The sequence below is a fragment of the Pangasianodon hypophthalmus genome, chromosome 13 (genome assembly GCF_027358585.1).
Source record: "Pangasianodon hypophthalmus isolate fPanHyp1 chromosome 13, fPanHyp1.pri, whole genome shotgun sequence".
Classification (NCBI taxonomy): domain Eukaryota; kingdom Metazoa; phylum Chordata; class Actinopteri; order Siluriformes; family Pangasiidae; genus Pangasianodon; species Pangasianodon hypophthalmus.
In genome coordinates, this window is record NC_069722.1 from 6,293,496 (window position 1) to 6,319,949 (window position 26,454).

The 26,454-nt window shown below is 39.0% G+C and overlaps 1 protein-coding gene across 2 annotated transcripts; it reads right to left on the reverse strand.

Annotated features, from left to right (window-relative positions):
• Window positions 1-218: 218 nt before the first annotated feature.
• On the reverse strand, window positions 219-26,454 carry aclya (ATP citrate lyase a). Of its 2 annotated transcripts, none has more exons than XM_026916749.3 (28): window positions 26,229-26,454; window positions 22,030-22,207; window positions 20,902-21,024; window positions 20,218-20,280; window positions 18,916-19,106; window positions 16,638-16,717; window positions 13,749-13,876; window positions 11,951-12,069; window positions 10,801-10,937; window positions 10,237-10,298; window positions 9,122-9,239; window positions 8,721-8,875; window positions 7,599-7,692; window positions 6,287-6,428; window positions 5,918-6,086; window positions 5,624-5,728; window positions 5,251-5,447; window positions 4,764-4,845; window positions 4,512-4,622; window positions 4,229-4,356; window positions 4,038-4,131; window positions 3,728-3,882; window positions 3,461-3,611; window positions 3,233-3,376; window positions 2,127-2,240; window positions 1,932-2,014; window positions 1,752-1,828; window positions 219-1,021 (listed from the first exon to the last, which is right to left on the reverse strand). In XM_026916749.3, the coding sequence occupies exons 2-28, from the start codon at window positions 22,186-22,188 to the stop codon at window positions 927-929; spliced, it is 3,276 nt and encodes a 1,091-aa protein (XP_026772550.1). In that variant the 5' UTR covers window positions 22,189-22,207; window positions 26,229-26,454; the 3' UTR covers window positions 219-926. The 2 variants fall into 2 exon arrangements, with proteins under 2 accessions (XP_026772550.1, XP_026772549.1); XM_026916748.3 differs by having other exon boundaries at window positions 13,749-13,879; window positions 26,229-26,451.

Sequence of the window (26,454 nt, forward strand, 5' to 3'; positions counted from 1 at the left end):
TGTACAAGTGTGAAGGCTACTGGATTAAGATTTCCATCTTGTGGAGACTTAAGACTGCTAACCATGAGTGAGTGATTTACTTAAGGAAAAAAAAAAAACCTTTTTCAAAGCTTACTGGTATTATAGGTCTCTGCTGATGTGTACTTTTGATATACTTTTGACCTGCAGAACACAAGAAAGCCTTTAAGGTTCGAATGAAATGCACAGCGAGTGCACAGTGCAATTCAGGGACTAATTTTTATTTATTGTATTATGTTCAATTATACACACTTAATTCATAGTTATAGCAGGACATGGGCTTTATATAACTTTACACTTCTTGGAACCATACCTTAATTTAGTTGTAAAAAAATAAATAATTAAATGGAATGGCACCACATATACACAGGTTTTTGTAAAATATCCAAATGGCACAATACCAATATTACATTTTGACAGCAGCACTTGCTAACAACAATGACTTGTAAACTTTATGGACAATGCCCTGGCATGGTGAACTTTTAAAAATACATCAAAAATAGTAACTTATCGATCTCTAAATGTAGTGTTATTGCACTAGTTGGTTGCTAATGACAAATTGGTAATCACATTTCACCCAAAGCTGCAGAAAGACATCAATCTGAAAAGAGAATCTAATGAACACTCTTCATCAACAACCCAGGTGAACTGTAAAAATCTTCATAACTACTGTTATTTTATGTGTAAATTATAGTCGTGTATTATCTTACTATGTGATCATTAACATTTTCACAGCATTATATCAGCACTAGAGGACATTTACTCACATTTGATATCACTGGACTAATCGACTGACTAATAAAGCACAATATGTTCACAGTTAAGCTGTTTAAGACAAAAAGACATGACCATCCCCCAGAGATGCTGAATCAAGTGGTGATGATAGGCTGATGGTGTGGTTTCCACGGTTACATGGACATGTGTTCAGGCAGGACATAGGAGATGTCGTCCCATGGGTGACGGTACAGACCCTGTTTCAGCCGCTTCTGGTCCAGATAGTGGCCTGAGGGCAGTGAGGGGAGAGAAGGAGAGAGACTTAGCAAAACCTGCTTAACTATTCAAACCACTGTGTTTCAACCAGAAGCTTATGAGAGACACAGAATACCAAGGAGTAATAAAAACACACAAAGACATCAACTAATAGTTCAAATCTAATTCACCTGCATTTTAACACACAACCCCAGAATACACATTCTATACATCCACCCTTCATTGCAACAAGCAAAAATATCCATATAAAACAATCAATTATTGATCAGTAATTAAAAATATTTAATTATTGATTGCTTAAAACAATAGTAAAAACTATGTTAACAAAATCTCATACTTTTATTTAAATATTTTTTCTTGAATACATGTCTGGCAAAATTATTGGCATCTCTAAAAACTCTCCAAAAAAAAAAAAAAAAAAAAAAAAAAAATACCTTAATGGTCAGAAAATACTTGTTGTCTATAACCATTTCCTGTTTCCACTGGGATATACCACCACCATGGGGGTGTTTCAATTTCTGTTCAGTGAAAGTGTTTTGCAGAAGAAATGGCACTACTAAAGAAAAAATTTAAATGTTTCAAAAAATATTGTGATAGAATAAATCTATAGAGAGTCCCATAATGTTTAAGCTCAATATATCAACCACTGTACACGGTACTAATTTTTATGTTTCACGAAGGGTGCCAATAATTCTGGAGTTGACTGTATTACTGATAAAGAATTCTAAATATATAACGCTGACCAATAAAGCCCATGCTGCGTCCTAAAACGAAGATCCCATTCAGTGCTCCGATCTCCACAAATTCATCTGCCTCGTCCCTGTAACGAGAGAGAAACAAAGTGTGAAAGAGAGTGTAGCATCAAGCAGGAAGGATCGCTGCTATCTGAGCTCTGAGTAAATGTGTGCAGCTCTTATCCTGACCGTGTAAAGCCTCCACACGTTCTGAGCAGATCCACAAAGGCCACACCAATTAAGCCGTCTACATTCAAAATAAGGTTGGGTTTCTGGGTGAGACAGATGTACAGAGATTTTATCACTTAATAGCATGATTTACAGAATACAGAATCTTAAAAGGATTCTGATGGGTAAATACATTCACAAATCCTGGCATTATACCTTGGAGGTGGTGATTTTCTCCACATCCAGAGCATAGTCAAGTAGCTGGGTAGATGGAAAATGCTGCTTCACATAGTCCTTCAGGATCTGCACCCTCATGTCAGGATTATTGATCTGAAAGACAAAAACAGTACAAGTTATGACCATGCTACTGTAATCATAAAGACTGTCATACTCTTTCCAGGACTTCTATTCATAATACGATCATACCCAAGACTGTGTATCCTTTCAAAAAATTTTAGCACAGTTTGCCTTTCCTCTCTGTGTCTGTATACTGTAAAGATTTATGATCCCTCTATTCGGTGTAGCCCAAAAGAGGATAGGTTCCCTTTTGAGTCTGGTTCCTCTCAAAGTTTCTTCCTCGCTTTCTTTGCCATCGTCTCTTGCTTTTTTATTAGGGATCTAAATATAAATCTACATCTGGATTTCTGTAACGCTGTTTTGACAATGTCTATAATGGCGACGCAAATTAAATATTGAATGGAAATGAATCTACAGAAACCAACATGTGTTCATCATGGGGTTGTAATAAACATGAACAATTATTACACTAAAAAAATGACATCTTAGTGTCTTGAAAATAAGCAAATTTCTGACAATAAAATAAGAGGATTTAAGGCTTAAAATGAGTAAAATCATCAAAACAGGCTGAATAATCTTATATTTAACTTACAATAATCTCATAAGAAATATTAGATAAATTTGTCCATCTTCTTACACAAGATATTTTAACTTGCTAAAATATCATTTTTTCCATTGTATATACTTTGCTACTATTTAAGTAATCATCTACAAAATAATTCCTCTGAAATTCATGCATAATTTGCATGATTGGACTGAAGTCCAATACGAGATGTATTCCTGCTTCCAGTCCAGTGTTCCCAGTATAGGCTCCAGATCCACAGCGACACTGACCAGGATAAAGTGCTTACTGAAGATTAATGAATGAAAGTAAAAATGTGCAAGGAGCTGGGCTCAGAAAGCCACAACAGAGTTCTCAATTAAAAGGAAGATGGTGAAGAAAGCCAGAGACCATGACAGCAGACATCACTTCTACAAAAAGAGATGTAAGTGGATAACTCCCTTCCTAGACTGTGTTTACTCACAGATTTGACTCTGTGCCCAATGCCCATGATCAGTTTGCCATCTTTCTTCATCTTGTTGACAAACTCCATGGGCAGCATGCCACTGTCAAAAGCTTTGCTGAACTGCTTAGCAGCAGCATCCAGAGCCCCACCAAACCGGTCACCCTAAACACAGAAACACATAATACAAATGTAGCAAATGTAGCCGCATAAGAACTGAAGTAACATCATTAAAGTAACTGGTCTTACGATGGTAAGAAGGCCAGATGTGAGGCTGGAGATGAGATCTTTCCCTGCTCGAGCACACACGATCGTATTATGTGCTCCAGAAACAGCAGGACCGTGATCCGCAGTCACCATCAAACACATCTCTATGAACTGACATGCGTATCGGGGTAACCTGTCATACACACATTTCATCACTTTAACTGTGATATAGATATGTAAATAAGGTACATTTACACTCTGTTTACACTAAAACACTAATATAAAGACGTTTAATCTGGCCATTCATACCTTCTCTGGAACCAGAGAAGGCCCAAGGTCCCTCCCAGACCTATCTCTGACTTGAAGACCTCTGTAATGGGCATCCCGGCATAGATCAGCTCCTGCCCCCTTTCATCACAGATACTGGTCATGAAGGATGCTGGCTTACGGATCAGGCCAAGCTCCTGCAGAGAGACAGAGAGAAATAGGTCTAGGACGTGTATGTAGACATGTAAACAAAAACCATAAGGCCTATATCTAGCATACAAGAACAGAAACTAAAAAATTATGTTAACAGCTTCACAGTTCTGAGGTTACATTCTGGGCCCAGCATACTCACTCTTGCCCAAGAATAGTCCATTGGCACAGTGGGAGGGGGAACTTCTTTAGCTGGGACAATCACACCACGGTTCACCAAGTCATCATACACTGATCTAGAAAACAAAAAGACACATCATTCCGTTGCATCTAATTAATCAGAGACCCTCATAAGATCCAGTTTAAATCCAGTAGACTTATGTTCAGTCTTACTTTATGACTTCTCCCAGCTCATCAAAGCTCTTGGGGACAAAGGCTCCGGCCTCTTGGAGGGCCTTGTTCTTGGCCACTGCCGTCTCAGAGGCCTGGTTTGCACATGCCCCGGCATGGCCGAACTGCACCTGTATCCATAAATGGGCCAAAAACAAACTTGTTACAAGTCATGTGTCACATCTCTTTCAGGAGAAATTTCTTCAGCTAATTTAATTCACTAAATGAATCAAAATGATTAGAAAATAAGACAAGTCAGTACTGCCAATCTGCTTGTCATACACACCTCAGAGGAAAACATGGTAGCACAAGTGCCGATGCACCAGCAAACCACGGGCTTAGTGATCCTTCTCTCTTTAATCCCCTGACAGATCTTATATTCCTCTGTACCTCCGATCTACAAAGAGAGAGAGAGAGAAAGAACAGTGTAGAAATAAATCAATAAATGCTGTTATAGTTATAATGCTTTTGGCTAGAAACAGAAAAATGATACAACTAAAGAGCAGAGCTGAGGATCATGTATGTGAAATTCTCTCACCTCTCCAAGCACAACAATCATCTTCACATCGGGTGTGTCCTGATACCTCAGCACATGATCCATGAATACTGAACCTGGGTATCTGCAGCATAAACACCAACAGTGTAACCAAACTGTACACACCCTTAAATATACACACATATAGACATACACAAATTTTATACAGTCATGTTCTTGAACATCCACTACAACATTTTGTTAAAATGCTCTCAACCCAACTGAACACCTATGGGAGATTTTGGATTGATGTGTTCGAGAGTGCTCTACACCAGCATCATCAAAATCCCCAAATGGGGGAATATCTTTTGGAAGTCCGCTGTTCATCCCTTCAGTATATATCCAGGAACTAGACGAAGCTGTGCCAAGGTGTATTGAAGTTTTTCCCTGATGGCTTGTGGTGGCCCAAAACCTTACTAAGACACTATGATGGGTTTTTCCTTACTCTGTCAACCATTGTATAGATGCGCGCACACACACACACACACACCTATCTCCTCCAATGGCAACACCCTCGTACACTCCATCAGTTGTGCGGGAGATGATGTTGTTGAGCTCATTGGACATTCCCCCAGAGCGAGAGACGTAGGCCACACTGCCTGGCCTGTATAGCTTTGATGCCAGGATGTTGTCAAGCATTCCACCTGTGTTACCGATCTTAAAACAGCCAGGCTTTATTCCTCCAACCTAAAACACACACACACACACACACACACACACACACACACTAATAAGAACATCATCTTGAATCTTACTAAAACCCTTAAAGTTTGAATGTATCTGAATGTAACGAATTGATGATTTTACTAGATATATAGTCGAAGAGTATATGATATACATCATTATCAGTGTTGGTGGCGTACCGTTGCCGGCCCAATAATGGTGACACCTTGCTCATCTGCTTTCTTGATGATCTTCCGAGTCAAAGCTTCAGGGATTCCCTCAGCTATAATAGCGATAGTGTGAATCTGAAAGACACATGAAAAGCTGACACTTCGGCATTTGGATTCTTGTTGAAACCAAGCATGATCTAGAGATTTCGTTATACCAGTATCTAGCATTCAGGAAGGCTAGCATAATATTGCACTACTATTAGCAGCGTTAATAAACTTTTATATTGAAGAGTGTACTTCTATTTAGTAGCCTGGTTCGCACACCTGTGGGTATTGTAATGTCTCCATTGTGCTGTCGAAGGCAGAGCGGAGAGAGGCAAAGCTAATCAGGACGTCTACTTCTGGGTGTTTTTTCATGGCGTCCAACATGTTTTTGTAGACTGGCAATAATATTTCCTTATGACCCCAATAAAACTTCTGCTTGTGGTCTCCACTGTATGAAAAAATATATATATATTATATACTGCAATAGCATACAGATCACCAGTGTATAATTTCCATGTGCATGAATTTGTGAATTGATGAATTTGTAAATTTGTGATTGACAGCAGCTAAGAGGGTCTAGCCAATACAGCCATGTTCCCTACAAGAAAATACCCAACATCTGCATGGTGCAGAGAACAGGTCACTTACGTGAAGGGGTAGATCATTGCTGCTACAGAGGGTTGCTCACGAGAGCACACATAGTCAAAGTCCAGCATTCCCTGCACGGCACGGGTCTGCATTCCCCACACGATGGCTTTCGTGTGCTTGCTGAACAGAGTGGTGGCCTTCACTACAGATATTTATAAAAAAAAAAAAAAAAAAAAAAAAAAAACAGACAGAGAAGAATATCACTCATAGGTCAAAAGTGATATGCTGTCAAACATTTTATTTTGTTATTTTAAAATCTGGCATGTTGATTTGTTATTTCTGTTTTATAAAATGTGTTTGACATTATCTAAAACCAGGATTTTTGTAGAGAAGATGTCAGGTGCATAGTGCAAAGTGAACAATATTGTGCAAGGAGAGCAATTTGAGACACAGCCAAGGCTTTTGAACAGTCAGAAATCACAGCATCTCTCATGAATTTATTATTATTTTTTACTATTTAAAAGAGAAAGGGACAGCAACGTTCCCAAAATGGTGTGATATTGGTACATTTTTTTTAATGCATTTTAAAAATAAAGAGGTTCTACAATACTTACAACAATGAAAGTATATAGATTTTTATAGATGTCTATATTTTATAAACACTATAATGTAATAGTGTAAAAATGGCACTCTATTTAGTAATTATGTCTTGAACTGTGTAATGAACTGTGTAACTACGTCCCTGATCATGCCCGTCATCCTGTAAGGTTATTTATGTTTCCTGGCAGATGTCTGGGCTCCAAGGACAGACTAATAGCAAGGACTTCTGGGGAAAGAATGAGCATGGAGGACCAAGCAAACAATGTTTCCACCACTGCTGAGCTGATACTATTTAAATACAGTTAATTAACTGCCAACATAAAAAGACAGTTCTGATATTTGGATGTGGGGTGGGTGATATGACAAAAATACCATATCAAAATATTTGAAGACACATCTCAGAAAAGTGTATTGTGGTATAATTTATCACAAAATTTATATTATATTGTCATATTGGATACTTGGATGTCTGATAATAGTCTAAAAGCAGCCTTTTCTAAGAAGGGTTATAAAAAAAAAAGGTTTATGAATAGACATGAAATGACTGAAATGACTTTAGAAATTTAGTTCTAGTGTTTCTGGAAAAAGCATGTGGAAAACCTAAAGAGACACCTAGTGGTCAGCAGAGGGAGCACAAACCCAGATGTGTGTCTAAGTTTGCTTGCCCATGTGCAAATGTACACTTGTGTGTGTGTGTGTGTGAGTGTGTGTGTGTGTGTGAGTGTGTGTGTGTGTGTGAGAGAGAGAGAGAGAGAGAGAGAGAGAGAGAGACCTGGTGGAGCCCCTGGTTTAGCTTTTTTAGCAGGCAAAGCCTCTGCTTCAGTCTTGACTTCAGAGAAAGATGCAGTTCTACTGGAGGTGGGAGTCTAAAAAACAAACAAACAAAATAAAACAGATATTTGTGATGAATGAAATTTGTGATGAATGACAGAAATATAGTTTCACAATACTTGAAGACATTTCAACACAGGTTATCCATCACAATATTTAGCTCACTAACAAAGTGCAAGCCAATCCAGTAGTGCTGCATTTAAATGAAGAAAAGAGGAAAAAAAAAGAAAAGAAGGAAAAAAAAAAAGAGTTTCAATGATATTTTTCCCGAATACATAAAAAATGACTATTTAACAAAGAAAAGGAAATAGAAAAGGAAATAGTCAAAAACACATTTTAACATCTAATTATCTCCTCGTTATAGTGATGTCACTTACTGTAGGTCACTTACAGCATGTCAGTATGTCACTTAAATACTCTGAGAAATCGATTTATCATGATATTAATATGATATCTTCATAACGCCCATGCATAATATATTAACATAGCAGTTATAGTTATTAGCTGAGTGATTTGTCCTTGGTGTTCTCAGATTGCACACTCAATTCTTTAAAATATATCCATGTGTATAATTGGCTTTTGCAGCAAGAGCACGATTCTGTCAACATGACAGACTGAGACTGCTTATTTCACGGACACGGACTCAACACACATAATTTGCAGTGCAGAGCGGCCTCAGGAACCTGCAAACAAGGAAATGAAAAAAAGAAAAAAAAAAAAACTACGTATGCACTTTAGTAAAAGCCTTGACTCAGCTCACATCTAATAGCATGCTCCAGGCTACTGCAAGACTTACTGCTAATGCACCATTTTAAATAAAAAGGCCCTTCTTCCAGAGGGCAGACTGAAACACTGAAAACATGGTTTAAGAAGACACAGATGTGTCTGATGGAGGGGGCAGACAAGACTTCATGGCTTTGTTGAAAAAAGTATGCCAGCTTTGAATTAATTGTTGTTCTGTCATGTTAAAAAGAAAAAAAAAAAACAAACCAACCAAACTTAGAAAAACAGTAAAAGTAAAGAAATAAATATTCAAACGTAGTGTGTATGCACACACACACACCGAAGAGCTGCCACTGGTGTTAAGCAGGAAGTTGGCAGTGTGGGCAGCAACACGTGGCTGAGAGGCAATCGGCCGCTGGCCCAGTGCCATACCAACGATGGCCGTCATATGGGTCTCAGTGCCGAAGACATGGATGGGGATGCCTGTGGTCTTACCTACAAACACACACATACACAGAAATCAAAACAGCATACTCGGAGACACTGATGTGTGTGTTACAAAGCAGGTTTTCTCAGTTATCTAATTATCTTAAAAGTATTTACTACCCAAAAAGTAGTAGTAAAATATCTCTCTTCTTCCTACTGTCTTGACCTTTGGCATAACAAGCCAAACTCTAAAAGCCTGCTCGATGAAATACATTCCTTATCTCTCTTCCTTTTTACTAATGCATACACACATACCCACTTCTCCCATCACTCTCAGACCCTCCTGATAGTTTGGACCGCCACGTCGTACAAAAATTCTGACTTCATGTTCCTTCAGGGGCTCCTGATAGTCTTTGATTGCTCTGACAATACCCTAAACACACAAAACAAATTTACACACATGAAATGAAATGCTGTGTCCAGGATATTTCAGTACCAAACATGGTTGCTTCTGCCAGGAGGTTAAGGCTTGGCCATAGATGGATCTTTCAGAGAAAATAATGAACCCAGATATGCATAATAAATAAACAGAAAAGGATAAGGGACATAAAATCAGTGTTTGGCTGATTTAAAACCTGTGGTCTAAAATGAAGTTTTAAGTCCACATGAACAAAGCTTAAAATATAAAGAAGGTGGAAATGTTCTGCATTGAGGAGCGGACCAAGATCCTCTACAAGTGAAGAATTCTGAAGCTTCTGGAGCTTTATATCAAAGTGCAAATGGTAATTCTGAGATGAAATTTCCAAACTAAGAAGTGTAATAATGTTCATTATGATCACCTAATGAACAAGTCCTATCCTTTTACCATGTTTCCTCCGTGATAAAAACTACAGCAATTAATGGCTGCTTTGCCTACAAACAATTGTCTACGGGCAATTTCATAATGCAAGGTCATAGGATAATGATTATTTATTTGGCAACATCTAATGTTAGATTAAGGAATGTACAGTGATACAACTGCTCACTCATTTATTTCCAGACAACTAAACATTGCAGGAGATTGTGGCATATGTGAATATAAAGTGGCTTTATACTTGTATCTGAAATTATAATAGCCCGTTTAATCAGCATGCAGGATTACAATCTTCTTCTAATGGAATTCCAGTGTAGGCAGTATGGAGCTGCATGGAGACTCCTACTCCTACTCCAGCTAGTATCAGCTCTCTAAAGAAATCTTGCCAATGCAAGAGGCAGCGAATGTCTGCAAAGTCACAGGCATGTCTAGCAAGAGCGGACTAAAATTTTCATACGAGCACAGAGATGGCCAAAAACAGTACGTTATTTCTGAATGCTTTCTAGTCTGATAATCTTTCCCTTCCTACTGAATTCTCCCACATGACAAGTATGTGCCATTAAACAGTTTTCCAAACCTTAAACGTTGCAGCTACATTAGTGAAGTTCGCGATGCTTCCTCCAATGATCAGCACCTTCCCTACACGAAAGAGCACAGATCATATAATCATTTATAACGAAAATATAACGACTTCTAATAATCTACAGATGTTTGTTTTACTGAATGGGTGAGGCTTCTGAAGTAGTAGTCTGCAGTCTATGAATAAAGGCTAGTATGTAGATCAACAGTTTTCATGGTCATTTGTAATCTTTTTTATTGCATATTACATGCAAGTGAAATTAATAAATAGAGTTTGCTTTTAGGAATTCAGTATTCTGTTGTGTCTCTCAGTGGAGTCAGAGTTAAATGCAGTTTTCTCCCTTTTCACTATTGGAGATAAGCAGACTTTAAAATGCTACAACATAATTTGTGGTTGAAATAAATGCAAACTTTAAGCTCAGGATAGGTTTCAGAACTATACATTAATATATCACCATGTAAAAGGTTTTCCCAGAATGCCACCCATACATATATTGTAGTTTGGAATTCTTACTAACGTATAGATGCAATGAGTTTAATATTACTGAATGTTAAGACGTACCATCAGGATGTTTCTCGCGGGTCATTAAGGACAGGATAGTCTTGGCGTAATCATAGGTCTGCTGCTCGCTTGGAGCTCCTGAATACTCTCCATAATTGGCCAGCTCATTAACTCCACCCAGGTCACAGATTGTATCACTATGAGAAGAGGAAGTAAACAATCATTTTAACATAAGCTCCAAAAGAACAGGAATAACAACATTAATCCACAATAAAAAAAAAAAAAACAACTACACATGGGGTAATTTTTATGACAGTTCACTTTCCACAAGGAGTGAGTCCATTAAGCACAAACATCAAGGCTGGTGTTATTTGTTTACATGTATAGAGAAATGATTCCTCTGTGAGACACACACACACACACACACACACACACACACACACACACACACACACACACACACACACACACACACACACAACACACAAACACACACTAATTAGTGCTCCCACTCTCTTTCATTTTCTCTCCTGACAGATGGAGAGAGACGAGTAAGCTCCATAACTAAGAGCGAACTTTATTCCTCCAGACAGTCTTTTCTCAGACACAGCTGGTTAATGCAGTTCAGCTCTAATGGACACCAGCATTTAGCACATGGCTATCTCTCAGCTACCTCTATATTTCAGAGACACTGCTCACACTCCACTAGTCTGGAAGCTTCCAGCACAACAAATCAACACAATTTTTTAAATAAATCTACCCACTGGCTATAGAGAGTTTTACATTTGGGGGATCCTTGAAGGGATTTATTTGCCTCATTTTCAGCAAAAAAGGCTCTTTTAGAACACTGATTAATTTCAATATTGCTAGGACACTCAGCTGAGAGCTGGGTGTGTCTTCCCAAATAGGATACTACTGTACTAACTCTGTTTAGATTGATAAAATGCCTTTAATAGGCCGTCGATACAATCCGATCAGGATGTGGGTAATGTCAGTGATCATGAATGGTGAATTTTATAGAGAGACCACTGAACTGAAACCACCAAAACACAGAAAAAGACCATTTTTATAATTTGACTCCTTTAAATAAGGTACAATAAAGCAAATTTTGTTCCTAAATTGAATAATTGTGATAAGTAACCATGATTATTATTTCATCCATGACATAGTTCTAATGCTGGTTAATATGCAGACTTATGACGTACTGTACCTATACACAACCGAGGCTCCACCACCTGCCACCATGGTCCAGATCCGTCCACGAGGGTTGAGTAGAGTGAGTTTCAGACTTGCACCACTTTTAGCATCCAAATCCGCTATATATGCTTCCTAATGGAAAAGTAGCACAAATATTAATTTTGGTAATACTGATATTAACCAATGTATATGAATATTCTATTTATCTGTCAGTACGACAGGACGGTTTGAGTTTACCTAATCAACTGATCTAATTATGTTCTGAGTTATTGGAACTTGGTGTAAATTACAGTGTCCAACAGTGGGAATAATATGACACTTCACATGATTAGCTGAGCTCTCTGAGCTATGCCTCAGCTGTTAATCAAAGACTTCTGTGCGCCTACCCTCCCGTCCCATCTGGCTGCACAGAGAATTAAAGGCCTCTGTCTGATACACAAGCAGAACCTCATTTACCATCAGTCAGTGTGTGTGTTTAGCCTATAAACTGACAGCCTTATTAATTGTCAGCTTGTCACTGCTTACTGAATATATTGTTTTATTGGCCTATATTTTCTCTCTCTATCTGTGCGTGTGTGCGCGCATGTATGTGTGTGCGTGTGTGTATATAGACCGCAATAAAGCACTCGCCGATCCTCGAGAAGGCTAAAAGGTGTATACATCACTGTGTTTATTAGCAGACAGAATGACAGCTCAGTCTCCTTCCATCTACAGTAACACAACCACACACAGTATACCCCACATGTTCCTCATGCACAAACATGCACGGGTGACAATGCAAATTATTCAAAAAGCAAGGCTTCTAATTAAATATTAAAATCATATTTCGGTATAAGTGGAATTGAAAATGCTTAACATGCATGATAGAAAGGAATAACCTTTGTGAGAGTCAGAATCTCTGTTCAGGCACCTCAGAAGAGAAGAATAAGGGCTTAGTACTGATACATTACAGGCCTTTTACAAATAAAATATAAATAAATCTTTGTAGCCAAACATCTAGAAATACATAAATAAATTTGCATGCAGGGTAGATGTATATCTATGTGTGAATATCTCGCCCATATCAAAATCTAAACTTGTATTTATACATAGTACAAAGCACCCCTATATGCAAATAGATCAAAATAAACTACCTAGGTGTTCACTGATAGTATGCACTGAAAATACAGGGTCATCACAGTCCGGATGCAGACCCAGCAAATCATTTCAGCGGATTGAACTGAGCAATCGAAAAATACTGTAGCAGAGCCAATCAATGTCTGAAAAACACATTGCAAAGTTCAGCAACTCCATTGCGGCTTCGGTTTCTTTGGCCAATTAAATGGATGTATCTAAATTATTTAGCTGAAGGCAGTTTATCATGAAGCAGGAGAGGTTTCCGAGACTTTCAGAGATTTTTTTTATTTCATTTACCCACTGGATCTGATTGGAGAAGTAATAACATGGCTTAATGACTGGACAGTGAAGTATGCTTTTATTCTCCCATATATGGTTTTATTTTATGCTGTTATAACCACCTCATACTGCTGTGTCTAATTTATAGCCATGAAATAATCATTAAAAGTTAAGTGCCACAATTTAGTCATGTTAATTCCTTATCTGGACGGGTGTGAGCAAGTAACTTTTTGTAGTTGGATCTTTACAATTTTTTACTGAATACCCCTGCACTAAACCATAAGGATAGTATGCAAGCGAGCATTATTAAAACATTTCTAAATTATTAATGTACTATGACTATCAATTACAAAATAGCATCCATTTTGAGAAATTGTGTACATTTAAATCATTATATTGTCCAACCATAATCTTACCTCAGGATACGCCTCTCTGCCAAATGGAGGAGGAAACTCCACATCGCCCCATTTAGCCTTGCACAGGTAATCAGCTGTAGCATCGATCTTAGCAGCCATGTCCAACACATACACTCCATCTTTAGTCACTACTGAAGAGAGAGAAATATTTTAAAACAAGCCTTTAAGTTTTTTTTTTTAGTAATGCAGGAGGTTTTTCCCCTTATGTAGGTCTAAATATTAACCATAATATTCCACAATAAAACATACAGTTTTTAATTTTTTTTTCAAGCAGACAACACAAACATTTTCTATAGAACTGCTATAGAAACTCGTAAGTTTCACAGGTTTACTAGACAGGAAAAGAACAAGGTTTATTTGGTTTGGTTATGTGTGTTTACTTGGTAAGAAACATCAGAAGTATCGAAGGAGATACAGAAGCAGATGCTAAAGGACACAAACCAATGGCTAATTACTATCACACACACACAGCCCATCTCTGTGTAAATTATTCAGGAATTAATCTCTCTTATCCATCTTAACGAAATTTTAAAAATCTGGCACAGGACACGGAAACACTTGCAGTCTTTCTTCATTCACTTTGATCCAGCAGTGATACACGTTTTAATGGGGTCAGATGTTGGATTAAGTAGTATAAGAGATTTGCAATATTATGATGTAGATTTGTTTACCAGTCATTAAAATATGGAGTTGATTACCTCCATGAATTAACTTCAGTAATTTAATTTATTAATTAACCTAAGTGGCCATGCTGCTTTAGCACACCCATCAGCCTCTTGCATGCAAGATGTCCCGATAAAAGTATGTCCAGAAGTGTTTTATTCTTCTTATTCCGCAGGAATTTGCCAATTTTTTTCCATTAATTAAAGAACAAGTCTTACGTTGTATCCATTTGTGGTTATATTTAATGTTGTCGTTACATTACCCCTTACCCCTCTGTAATTGGATCCTGGACTTTTTAACTGAAAGACCTCAGTCAGTCCGTGTCGGCCGCAACACCTCCAGCACTACCACACTGAGCACAGGTGCCCCACAGGGCTGTGTACTCAGCCCGCTGCTCTTCACGCTGCTGACTCACGACTGCACTGCCAAGTTCAGCTCCAACCACATCATCAAGTTTGCTGATGACACAACTGTGGTAGGCCTCATTAGAAACAACGATGAAACTCACTACATAGAGGAAGTGGCACAGCTGGCTGAATGGTGCGGTGTCAACAACCTGTTCCTCAATGTGAGTAAGACAAAGGAGGTTGTGATGGACTTCAGGAGAAACTCTGTTGACCACCCCCCACTGACCATTGACGGCTCGGCCGTGGAGAGAGTCAACAGCACTAAATTCCTGGGAGTGCACATTACAGAGGATCTCAGCAGGACCACCAACATCACGTCACTCAACAAGAAGGCCCAACAGCGCCTCCACTTTCTCCGCCGGCTAAAAAGAGCGAGTCTCCCTCCACCCATCCTCACCACTTTCTACAGGGGCACCATTGAGAGTGTGCTGACCAGCTGCATCACTGTATGGTATGGAAATTGCAGGGCTGCTGACCGCAAGACCCTACAGCGAACAGTGAACACAGCTGCAAAGATCATCGGTGCCCCTCTCCCCTCCATCCTGGGCATCTTCCAGCTCCTGCCATCAGGTAGAAGGTACCAGAGTATCAAAGCTCGCTCTGTCAGATTGCTCAACAGCTTTTTCCCCCAGGCTGTGAGAGCCCTCAACTCCAATCTCCCTGTCCCCCTCTGAAACCTCATCCATAACCATAAACACCTCAAACCCATGAAACCCATGGAAAAAAAAAAATGACAATCTGTTTAAGTGCAACCTGTAGTAACACACTCTTTTCCCTGAATGTACACTGAACACTTTTTATAGACACTCTCTCACACAAAGACTCAGTCTGATAATATATGTTTACTTGTGCATTGCACTACACATCATCTTGCACTATGCGCTGCTTCCCCTAAAATATCTCTTTTGCACAATTTCATGTACAAAATACCTCTTTTGCACAATTCCATTTACAGTATCTATGTAAAGTTTTGTATAGTTTTTGTAAAGTTTCGTAAAGTATGTATAGTCACCTAAATTGTTTCTTATACTTCTATGTTTATATTTATGTTTAACTTGTATGTAGCACCGTGGTCCTTTGAGACACGACATTTCATTCAACTATATGTCCACACATGTAGCAGAATGACAATAAAGCTCAACTTGAACTGTTTCTGTTACACAGACCAGCTACATATATCTCAGCTGTAAATAGTTGTTCCCTCACCAGCTTCTCTTTTTCTTTCTCTTGAAGTTAAGAAGAAACCCACAGCTTGTCGTGTTACCGCGAAGCACAAACTCCTTTGTCCTGAAGGCTCTCCATATCAAAGCACTGACACTAGAGACTCCGTAAATGTTAAATAAGTCTCTCCAAGCTTCACCATATCAACAATTCTATGTTTTTCCTTGTTAAATAACTCCTAATTAATCTAATAATTATTAGTCCGAGATCATATGGAGTCCCTGTAAATTAGTTGTTACTACAGGAATGAGTGCATTAGTATAAAGCTGTGAGTTGCCTTGCACCAGGAACCCATGTGAAAGCTGCTGTTACAGAATATTAATCGACACCTTCTGACCAATCAGAATCAAGAATTCAACAATGTTGCGGTATAATAATAAATCAGTAGACTACTTCCATTAGAGAAATACAGTAATGACTGGCAATTCAAGTGAGCAAACCTGACTGATGATTATCTCTAACACTGTCATGTTATTTAAAAAAAAATGTATTAGAATACAACCACAGACACCTGGATAAGGTTTACAGACCCGTGTGGGTAAAAGTTGATAGAGTGATGGTGAGGACAAGCCAGAACTCTTCTACAGTTGTGACTCACCCAGTGGGTTGATCTCCAGGTAGGTGAAGTACAAGTCTTCGTACAGGTTAAACAAGCCGACCAGGAACGTAGCCAGAACCCTGAACATGCACAAACACACAAAACCAACATTAGATTACACAGACAGGCCTGCATGCAAGAAGACACAAACACACATAGGAAATAGGCTGCCAAGTGCTAAAACACAAGTTGTATAGTGTCATGTGCAACTTGCTCTATTGTAAAGTTAAGCTTATATCAGCATAGCTGTTTACACTGACATATACTGGAAAAATCAGTTTGTGAAACAATTAAGGAATATTAAAGTTAAATACTATAACCTACAGTAATTGCTGTGGCCAGAGAGAGAGAGAGAGAGAGAGAGAGAGAGAGAGAGAGAGACAGAGAGAGAGAGAGATGGCACACTTTAGTTTGAAATACACTTGAAATACACTTTGGAAAGACATATCAGTAAATTTAAAACTTGTATAAAAAATAGATAGATTTTTGAATAGATTTTTTAAAATGTGTTTTAAACATTTTTGGACAATTGTATAAACTGCAAAAATATTGAATATATTTTGAATATAATATATATTTTTCCCCATGACTGTAGTTTTCATCATGTTTTCGTGAGATTTTATTCATATTTAAAGATTTTAAAATATATATTTTATCTTCAGTTTTTGTGTTAGTAAGTTTAATTACTTGCTAAATTTTTGCCAGTCAGTTATGAAGGCAATTTGGAGAAAGAGAAAGAAAAAGAGAGAGGTAGAGATCAAGTGAAAGTGTTTGGAAGCTCTCTAGTGGGAGCTAGTGTTTGTAAGTGTGCCATGTGTATTTATAGGGGAGTAAAGAGTTAATAAAAATAATAGAAAAAGTGCCCAATCCATCACGGAGACAGACTGTCACTCCACGTCTGAAAGAGTGAGTGAGAGAGGAGGAGGACGAGGAGGAGGCAGAAAGACTGTGGTGTGGTGAATAGTTAAAAAAAAAAAATATGACTTATGTGTCTGTATATTTACTAAACTGACCTTGACCACATGCAAAGTGAATAAGAATTTAGAAAATATAATCTCCACTTCTCTACTGTACGACTGTGAGGGCATGTGGTGGAGGAGTACATTTATTCCACACCACCAGTTTCACAGAATAAAGTGTGCATCTGTATGTGTGTATGTGTGCGTATGAGAGAGAGAGAGAGAGAGAGAAACCAGACAACCATGAACAAAGTGGCATTTTGTTTCCAATAGTCCCCCTGAGAGAGCAACAGAGACTGTTTTTTTTTACATGGAAGAAAGGAGACACTACAGAGTGGAGGAGAGAGAGAGAGAGAGAAACACAGAAAAAGCAATAAGTTAAGAGGAATAAGAATGATGGGAGAGCAGAGAGAAAGAGGCGTAAATGTTGGCCTGGACTATCAAACCGTCAATCTCAATGTCAGCCAAGACATTGAGTACATCCAGAAAGAGATGCCCGTGTGTGTGTGTGTGTGTGTGTGTGTGTGTGTGTGTGTGTGTGTGTGTGTGATCTAAATAAAAGACGAGACAAGAAGCAGGTACGTGATTAGAATGATGCTGAGGTAAATGGAGAGAGGGAAAGATAGAGAGAGAGGGGGAAAGAAAAAGAGGGAGGATTCAATTTGTCTAATGGACACACACACATTATATACACACACACACACACACACACACCACTAACTTACAGTCTGTGATAAATGGGTACATTGTCTATCCCTCTCTCTCTCTCTCTCCCCCCTTCTCTACCCTCGTCCTCTTTCTGTTGCAGTGGACAGAGTGACTAAGGCAAAGTTTTAAAATTCTTTTTTTTATACTTATAAAAGTGTTTTATTTTCATTTGTAATCTAGTCACCTCATATTTACATATTTATACATACATTTTTGCATCAAAATTTCAATTTAATGTAAAATATTTTTATTTTTGGTATATGGTATATTAAATCCTCACATACAGTTTAGCTTTAGGAATGCATTTTGACATAGGTACAACGTATATAAACAAAAAAATATATTTGAAATGCATCACATATGTCTTAATGCAGTAAACTGAAGAAGTGTACTTATATTGTGTGTGTGTGTAATTTTACACATATTTTCCCAAATATGTCATTTTTAGTGGTGTCAGTTTCTATTAACTTTTTTTAGATATATTTTTATATATTCATTTTCAGTTTAAGCTTCATGTTATTTCCCTTGGGAAACTTGATAAAAGTCAGATTTTACCATTTAACAATCTCCTCCATCTCTCTTCCTTCGACTTTACCACCTCTCACACTCACTCTTTTTTGTCTTCTGGGGCGTGTGTGAGGAGTTTCCTTCTCACTGAATCCAGATTGAGTTTCTCATCTACGCCCACCAGGAGCTTCTGAGCTTTAGAGTCCACATCACCTACGTCAACTCCTCCCTCATGATGGAAGAGCACATAGTCACCCTCACGTGCTGCATAGATACACACATAAAACTCTTCCTCCTGCAGGGACACACGACACACAGAGAGACACAAACGCGAGACATAAAAGAAAGGTAAGAGTGAGACACATCATGTAATTCTTTCCTCAAATTCAGTGAACAGGTCCACTGCACATTCCACTGTAACATTACATGACATCACATAACATGTTCCAGGAAGCAAATTAAAAAATTATCAACCAGTGACGACAGTAATGACAGCAACGAAGGCAAAATGTAAAATTCAACACGGAAAAAGGCTTGGTTTAACATTGCTCTTCTGTCTGAGTGACTGCCGGTTAACAAAATTACTGACAACATGTCTCAATAACAAAGCCTTAATTCTGTTTCAATAATGACTTAGCACTGTAACTTGGCATGGCATAATGATTTAAAAACATACGCATTAGTTCATTTGGGGTCCACTTGTGCGGTAAAAATGATTGTGTTGTGATGTTTAATAAGAGAAATGATCTCTTTCGTGTAGGTTTGTAAATGAACCAGTACATTATTACTTCTGGTAGCACCAAAGCTACCAAGCTGTTTGTCTGAACATGTGTAATGTGCTTCACATAACCAATCAGCGACAAAACACTGTCACCAGCCCTGCTGCCAAGCACCATAAGTTCCTCTTGGTATCAATTTTGAACAGGTACCAAAAACCATATAACTGCGACCTTTGGTCTTGGGTTGGTGGCCAGTGGGAAAAGCACAGTTCCAATTTTCTAGTGTTAAAAGTTTTGATACTTTATGCAGTGAAAAAAAAAAGACAAAGTGGCAGTAGTTTGATTTTTTGACATCTTCACATATGCTGAAAATAATTAATAATTTACTTTGCAACTGCAGTACTAAATTTGAATCAGACTCTCTGATTTGTTCATCTGTGTTGTAGGTGCTGTGTGTTCAGTCTGCTGAACATAGATAAACACAGATAAATGAACACAGTTAAAAGGAGTTGTTGTGTTATTGGTCACTAACCTGCATAATGTAGTCTGTTACACTCCTGGTCTATATTGTCTAGCTTTAATCAAAAGGGTTTGCCTCATTTAATGTTTCTTTTTGTGAAATAATCTCAGAGCGAATTTCCTAAGAACTTATTTAAAATTCTCTTGTAGATTAAGGCACCACTTTACCTGCTTATGGGCAACAAATGGCTCTATGAGGAAGTTCTTCAGGATGCCTTTTGCCTTCCCCACCTGAGACAGAAAAAATTGGTTTAGCCAAATACAAAAGAACAGGCACGTAGTGACCATGTACTATGCAGTAACAAAGAGACACTCTTCTAAACTGGAAGCTTAATGACTGGACCTCAGGGCTTCACAAAGAAAATGGCAAAGAAAAGCACTCAAACACACACACACACACACATTTGCTGTGCAGCAGAGTGAGAAGGATCCAGATATAAATCAGCAGGGCTGAAGTGGCCAGGAGAAATGACATTTCAGAACAAGCGAGAGAAAAAAAACAAAAGAAAGGGAGGATGACAAGGTGGAAAAAATGAAGAGGAGAGAGAGCTCAGAGTCTTTAGCTGTTTAAAAGCCTCCAGGGACAGGAGATAATTTAGACAGCGAGCCTTGAATCATAGATATTACAGTGAAAAATATAACAAGGAAAGAATGAAAAAAAAGGAAATGTCAAGGATTCACACACTAGAGTGCATATAACGTGCAGGTTCTTTGTATTTCACGCAAGTAAAATTCTGACCTTAATTATTTATAGTGATTTCTTTAAAATGTCACACACTCGCTGGTTTTCTGTTTACTGAATAGACTTTCTGATGAAGTGATTGAACATTCTGTGCGTGCGTGTGAGCTCACCATGGTCTCTTTCATGAGGCGGGGTTTAAGCCATTCTCTGACGCCCTGTAAATCAAGGTTGACGCCTACTAATCCCAGCTTCCCTCGGCGCTTGATCAGCTGATCTGGCTTCACAACCAATCTCTGAAAACAGAAATGGTGAAGTTTGGACATCACATCTTTCATATAATCTAACAGTAATATGAGAAAGAGGAATAAGCAGTATGGGAGTACACAGTGACCACTGAGGAGGGAGCGAGTGATGGAAGAAGGACAGAGGGTGGAGGCCAGAAGAGAATGAGTGTCGAGGGTGGACGTAAATGGGATTTCCTAATCAATTCTGTGCCTGTGCCCTTTTTTGCACTGAGTGGGTGAGAGAAGAGAAAGAGAGAGAGAGAGAGAGAGAGAGAGAGAGAGAGAGAGAGAGAGAGAGAGAACAAGAGATGAGTCATATATAATATGATTATGCTCTGGCCTTTACCATAATGGTGATTAAGAGAGCTTTTGGAGCCAGACTCTGGGGAGATGTCTCAATGATGCATAAGCCGTGTCCCTAATCACAGACTATGACCTAATATACTGAAACATATTAAAAATGTACTAAAAGTGCATTCCTGTGTACACAGAACATACCTTTAAGTGGGTTTGTATATGAACTATGACTATCTAATACACAAACTTTTCTCTAGATGAACAGCACCATAAGGGTCCCTGCCATCATGGCCAGAAATCAATTACCTGCCAACGCCAAAATTTACATGCATCTGGCAGATGATAATTTATTTATACATATAAATCTTTAACTAGACATAAATTCTATTTTATCAATTTGCTTATTTAGCTCCTTTCTCCTCACTTCTGTCTGAGGAATATTGATGCACCAGCAGCAATTATGTGGAGCACAAGCCAAACCTGATAGCTCACTAAAACAGTAGCCTACACAACAGTGTATATTTGCACACTCAACACATTCGGGCGTGCTGCTCTCCTGCTTCAGACTGCTGCTGGCTTAAACAACACTACAAAGAACACACTACAGTTCTCTTATTGGGCCTGAAACACAGGGATAAAGCATATCTATCTATATATATACTAATATATCTATGATTGTTTTAAAAAGATGCCAGCTGTCTCCACTCTTCTGCCCACCTCAGTCAGCAGCCATGGATGCTCCTGAACCAGTTGGTCCCAGTCGGTGGCTGTGGTGACACTGGCATAGCGGAAACGGTTCTGCACGACAGCTGTGGTGCAGATGTGCTTGTACAGGAACTCCTTCCCTGTCTGCTCGGAGATGGCCTTTGCTGACATGCTGCTGAGTCACACGCAACTGGAGGAAAATGGAGAAAGTAAGTAACAATTTTAGGTGCCTGTCATGGTCAGGCCCTGTGTAAGTGGAGTCAAGCACAAGTTGGTGATTTTCCTGTTGTAACACACCTACAAAGTCTGTTAATGAAAGAATTAGGAGTTTAATCAATCGCTCTCATTCCTTCTACCCAGCCTTTCAACTGTTGGTTCTGCTACTTTAAATGCAGGACTGGCAGCGAGTGTTTAATATAAATTATGTCTACTGATAAATCTTTAAAAATAGACAAAAAAAACAGTAAACATGAATGTTAGACAGAAAAGGGCGTGGTAGTGTATTAAGTTGATTAGTGTGCCAGCACGACCTGTTCTTGACATATGATCACAGCTTGAATTTAATGAGACAAACTGTTGCTCAAAATGTCCCATCTTCCTGTAAACATAGTGTACTGTGAGCAGCATGGTGGTGCAGTAGGTAGCACTGCCTCCTCACAGGTCCAGGATCCCCATCTTCCAGAAATAGGCTCCAGTGCCACCATGACTAGGATAAAGCAGTTACTGAAGATGAATGAATAAATGAATGAATGAACAGTGAGAAACTGGTAAGAGAAAGAACAACTAAAGACTTTGTGCATACTGATAACTATTATAAATGTCTTCATACTCCTCCTCAACCTGTGGTTGCTTACCATGTTGCTTCCTCCATCTCCCTTCTCCCTGCTCATCTGTTTCTTACCTTCTCTTAACACAACAAGTCGATGACTAAAAATAGTCTTGATTGTAAGGCTAACATGATTAGTGCCCAAGCCCAGCTCTGCAAGGGAACAGTGTGTGCCGAAAGACTTGATCAATGCAATCACAGGCACAGAGGAGGCAGAATGCAAGACTGATGACTGAGGAACAATCTGGCTTTCTCTCAATCATCTTAGAAATTGTATGGAGTGTCCAAAGTGATGCCCTTTCTAAGTAATGATCTTTGTGCTGTGATGCTTACAACAAACCAACATCCTTTCACTGTATACATGAATCAAAAGGTGCTGAACTGTAAATATGACTAGTTAAAGGTCAAGTCGGTGATTTTGACAAAATTAAGCTGGAGATAGATGTTTTAAAACTTAAAATCCAAAATACAGTCCCTTTCTTCAGTGTTTCCACCAGAACCACACCCCCAAAACATGTGAATGTAGGCTGTCTTAGCTAAAACAACTGAATGCTAGTGCAGGAGGTGGAGCTTTCTGAATCAACATGACTGACACGAGTAGAGATGTCACCTTGTCCTGACTGTTTGGATGCTGGTAGTCTACATCATTTGTTTTTTTCTCTTGTCTGAGGTGCGGCGCGCACCGCTAATACAAAAATTACAACACATTTGAAAATACTTTTCAGGTTTAATCTTAGTTCATTAAACAGATTCTGAGGCAGAACATTCACAAGACAGCTTGACAAATATCTGCAATGTATTGGAACATGATACAACATTAATGAGTTTTAAATGCAAGATGAAGGCTTGCTTATAGTCTGTACAGTCATGTATACCAATGCTATATGAACACTGCCATCTCTTTGACAGATCTCAGAGCTCCTGCGTGACCCTCATTCCACATAATCAGCCCTGTGTGTATTCTTTCTCTTGACATCCCTGAACCCTGTCAGTGCCTCCATCAAAATGAGAACAACAGCCTGTCAGCGAGCTTCATCACTGTGACCCTTCTCATACAAGTGGAGCAATCAGAACTGCCAAAATCTGACAGAAAAACTGCATTGTACAATGCAAACACACGCAGCCTTACTATAAAGGTTTTTACTTCAGAAAGGTCACATACATTCATATGCAGAAAATGGGTGTGTGTTTTGTGTGTGTGTGTATCAATGCATCTAGACCATTTTAATGAGGAAAGGAATACTCATTCATCTGTCAGAGCCAAAAGAGTCCATTTTCACATTCAGCTTTTTCAATTACTCCTCAAAATCAGCGTCAGTGTGTTAAAGGTGCAGTCTGAAATGTTTAAAAGGGTTTCTAGATCTGGGTAGCACAGTGGTGCAGTGGGTAGCTTTGCTGCCTCACAGCTCCAAGATTCCCAGTTTGATCCTGAGCTCAGGTACTGCCTATGCAGAGATCTGCATGGGTTTCCTCCCACCACGCAAAAACATGCCGGTACGAAAACTGGCTTTGCTACATTGCACCTAGGTGTGAATGAGTGTGTGAATGTGTTTTTTGCATTGTGAGCTATAATGGACTGATATCCCATCCAGGGTGTATTCCCACCTTCTACACAGTGATCCCAGAACCCATCATCACCCTAAGCAGGATAAAGCACTTCATTTTCTTCTTCTTCTTCTTCTTCTTCTTTCGACTGTTTCTGTTAGGGGTTGCCACTGTGGATCCTCCATCTTCATTATGGAAATCCGGTTTATGATTTCGTATATTTCATTCGGTTTTTCGCCGGATGCCGTTCCTGACGCAACCATCCCATTTTATCTGGGCTTCGGACCGGCACTGAGAGAGCACTAGCTCGTGCAACCGCAGTGGCCAAACTCCAGCGGGTGGGTTTGGCGCCCAATGTGGGGCTCTAACCCATGACCCTGAGATTAAGACTCTCAAGCAAGCAGGATAAAGCACTTAATGAAGATAGATGAAGAAACATTCATTCATTCATTTATGTTAATAATCTAATTCCAGAGATACCTTAGGTGTATTCATACAAAGAATCTTGTATACAAGGCTGGTTTCTGATTACATTTTTCTGGCCCAGAAATTACCTCCGGCCTCAACTGCGCCTTATTTCCTCAAATGACAACCCACTAGAACAATGTAGTTTCAGTACAGGGGTGGGGTCAAGTGAAGGAAGAATAAATCTTGACAGTGCTTTCCTTGTAAATGCCATTTGCCTCACATGTATCTGTTAAATCGAAAAATAACCGCATCTTTAAACTAAATATCTGCTTTTCAGACAAAATGCAAAAAAATATTACTATATCTGTATTACTCTGCCTCAAATGAAGACAGTACAGAGTTAAAACTGTATTTTTCATACCACCTTCTCTTCCCTCATTCTCTCCACCAGCACTGCACGTCCTCAAAAGCATCTTCATTTTCTGTCTTAAATATAAAATCTATTCAGATGCCCATGAAGAGCTTGAGGATGATACAGAAGTGTTCAATTAAGACAGAAGAGACTCCTTGACCTCACCAGTTTGCTGATTACCAAACCATGGCACACAAACAGGACTCATACACACAGACACACACACACACATCTATAACCTTTGGATAAATCACTAGCCCAGCTGAGTGAGAAGGTTAAACCATGTCACTGTGTCTAAACCTTCAGAAAACACCATTACCCCCACCACAAACTGTCCTCATCTATTGTGGGTTTATCACAGATTTACAGCACTATGACAAGGAAGTGATAGGAATTCACAGAGAAGGAAGAGGACTAGTTGTAGTACTGGTTTAAAGGGAGACCAGGCCATCTGGTATGCACTTAGTTAATTAGTATTGATCAGGTCTATGACTAGGCTCTAGTTTCCTCATATGCATAAATAACATGTTATTATAAGACAGGGCCATAAACTGTGAGATGAGGAGTCTATAAAAAGCACCAGAGGAGTGAGTGATATTCCAGGTAAGTACTTTAGGCGTATGAGAAATGAAAGGTACATGGCTCCTACAAGACGTCAGCGTAAAAGGATGTGACACTTGACACCAGGACCATGCACTGTTGCTTTAGTGAGTGACAGACTGGTGGAACATGTTTGCAAACACACCCACATCCTTGGCACTCACAATGAATGAAGCACTGCACAGAAACAGCGTTAAAATGTTCCTGTAGACTTCTTTCGGCTTTTCTTTAGACTTTAATTTACGACTCTTTTAACAGCGGAACAGTCCATTTCATTAATAATGTAAATTAACTGCAGCATAAAATTCTCTTGTCAAATAAAACAAGTTCTGATTAAATGGTATCATATGAAGTAACCTTAAAAAAAAACAAAAAACAGAGTGAGAGAGAGTTTAGGCAAGCTGACAGAGTTATACTCACCGTTTTATGTATGAACTGAAATGGCAGAGGTTTTTCCGCTCCTGAGAACTGACACTGCTCTCCCTGCTCCTGTCCGCGCGCTCTGTTTCAGCGCCTCTGTTTTCTTCCCCCCTCTCCGTCTGACGATGGGCTGGTCCGATCTATCTTCGCTCTGATTGGTCCGCTCCGTCCAACGTGTTTCAGCTGCGGGCCATTCAGCCGACAGACGCTCATTGCTTAACGGTTG

Coding starts and splice junctions, on each gene's coding strand:
- aclya (XM_026916748.3), bottom strand. CDS start 22,188: ATGTCAGCAAAGGCCATCTCCGAGCAGACAGGGAAGGAGTTCCTGTAC. Junction 2,015..2,126: donor AGAAAATCACCACCTCCAAG/GTATAATGCCAG, acceptor TGTCTCACCCAG/AAACCCAACCTTATTTTGAA. Junction 1,829..1,931: donor ACGTGTGGAGGCTTTACACG/GTCAGGATAAGA, acceptor CTCTCGTTACAG/GGACGAGGCAGATGAATTTG.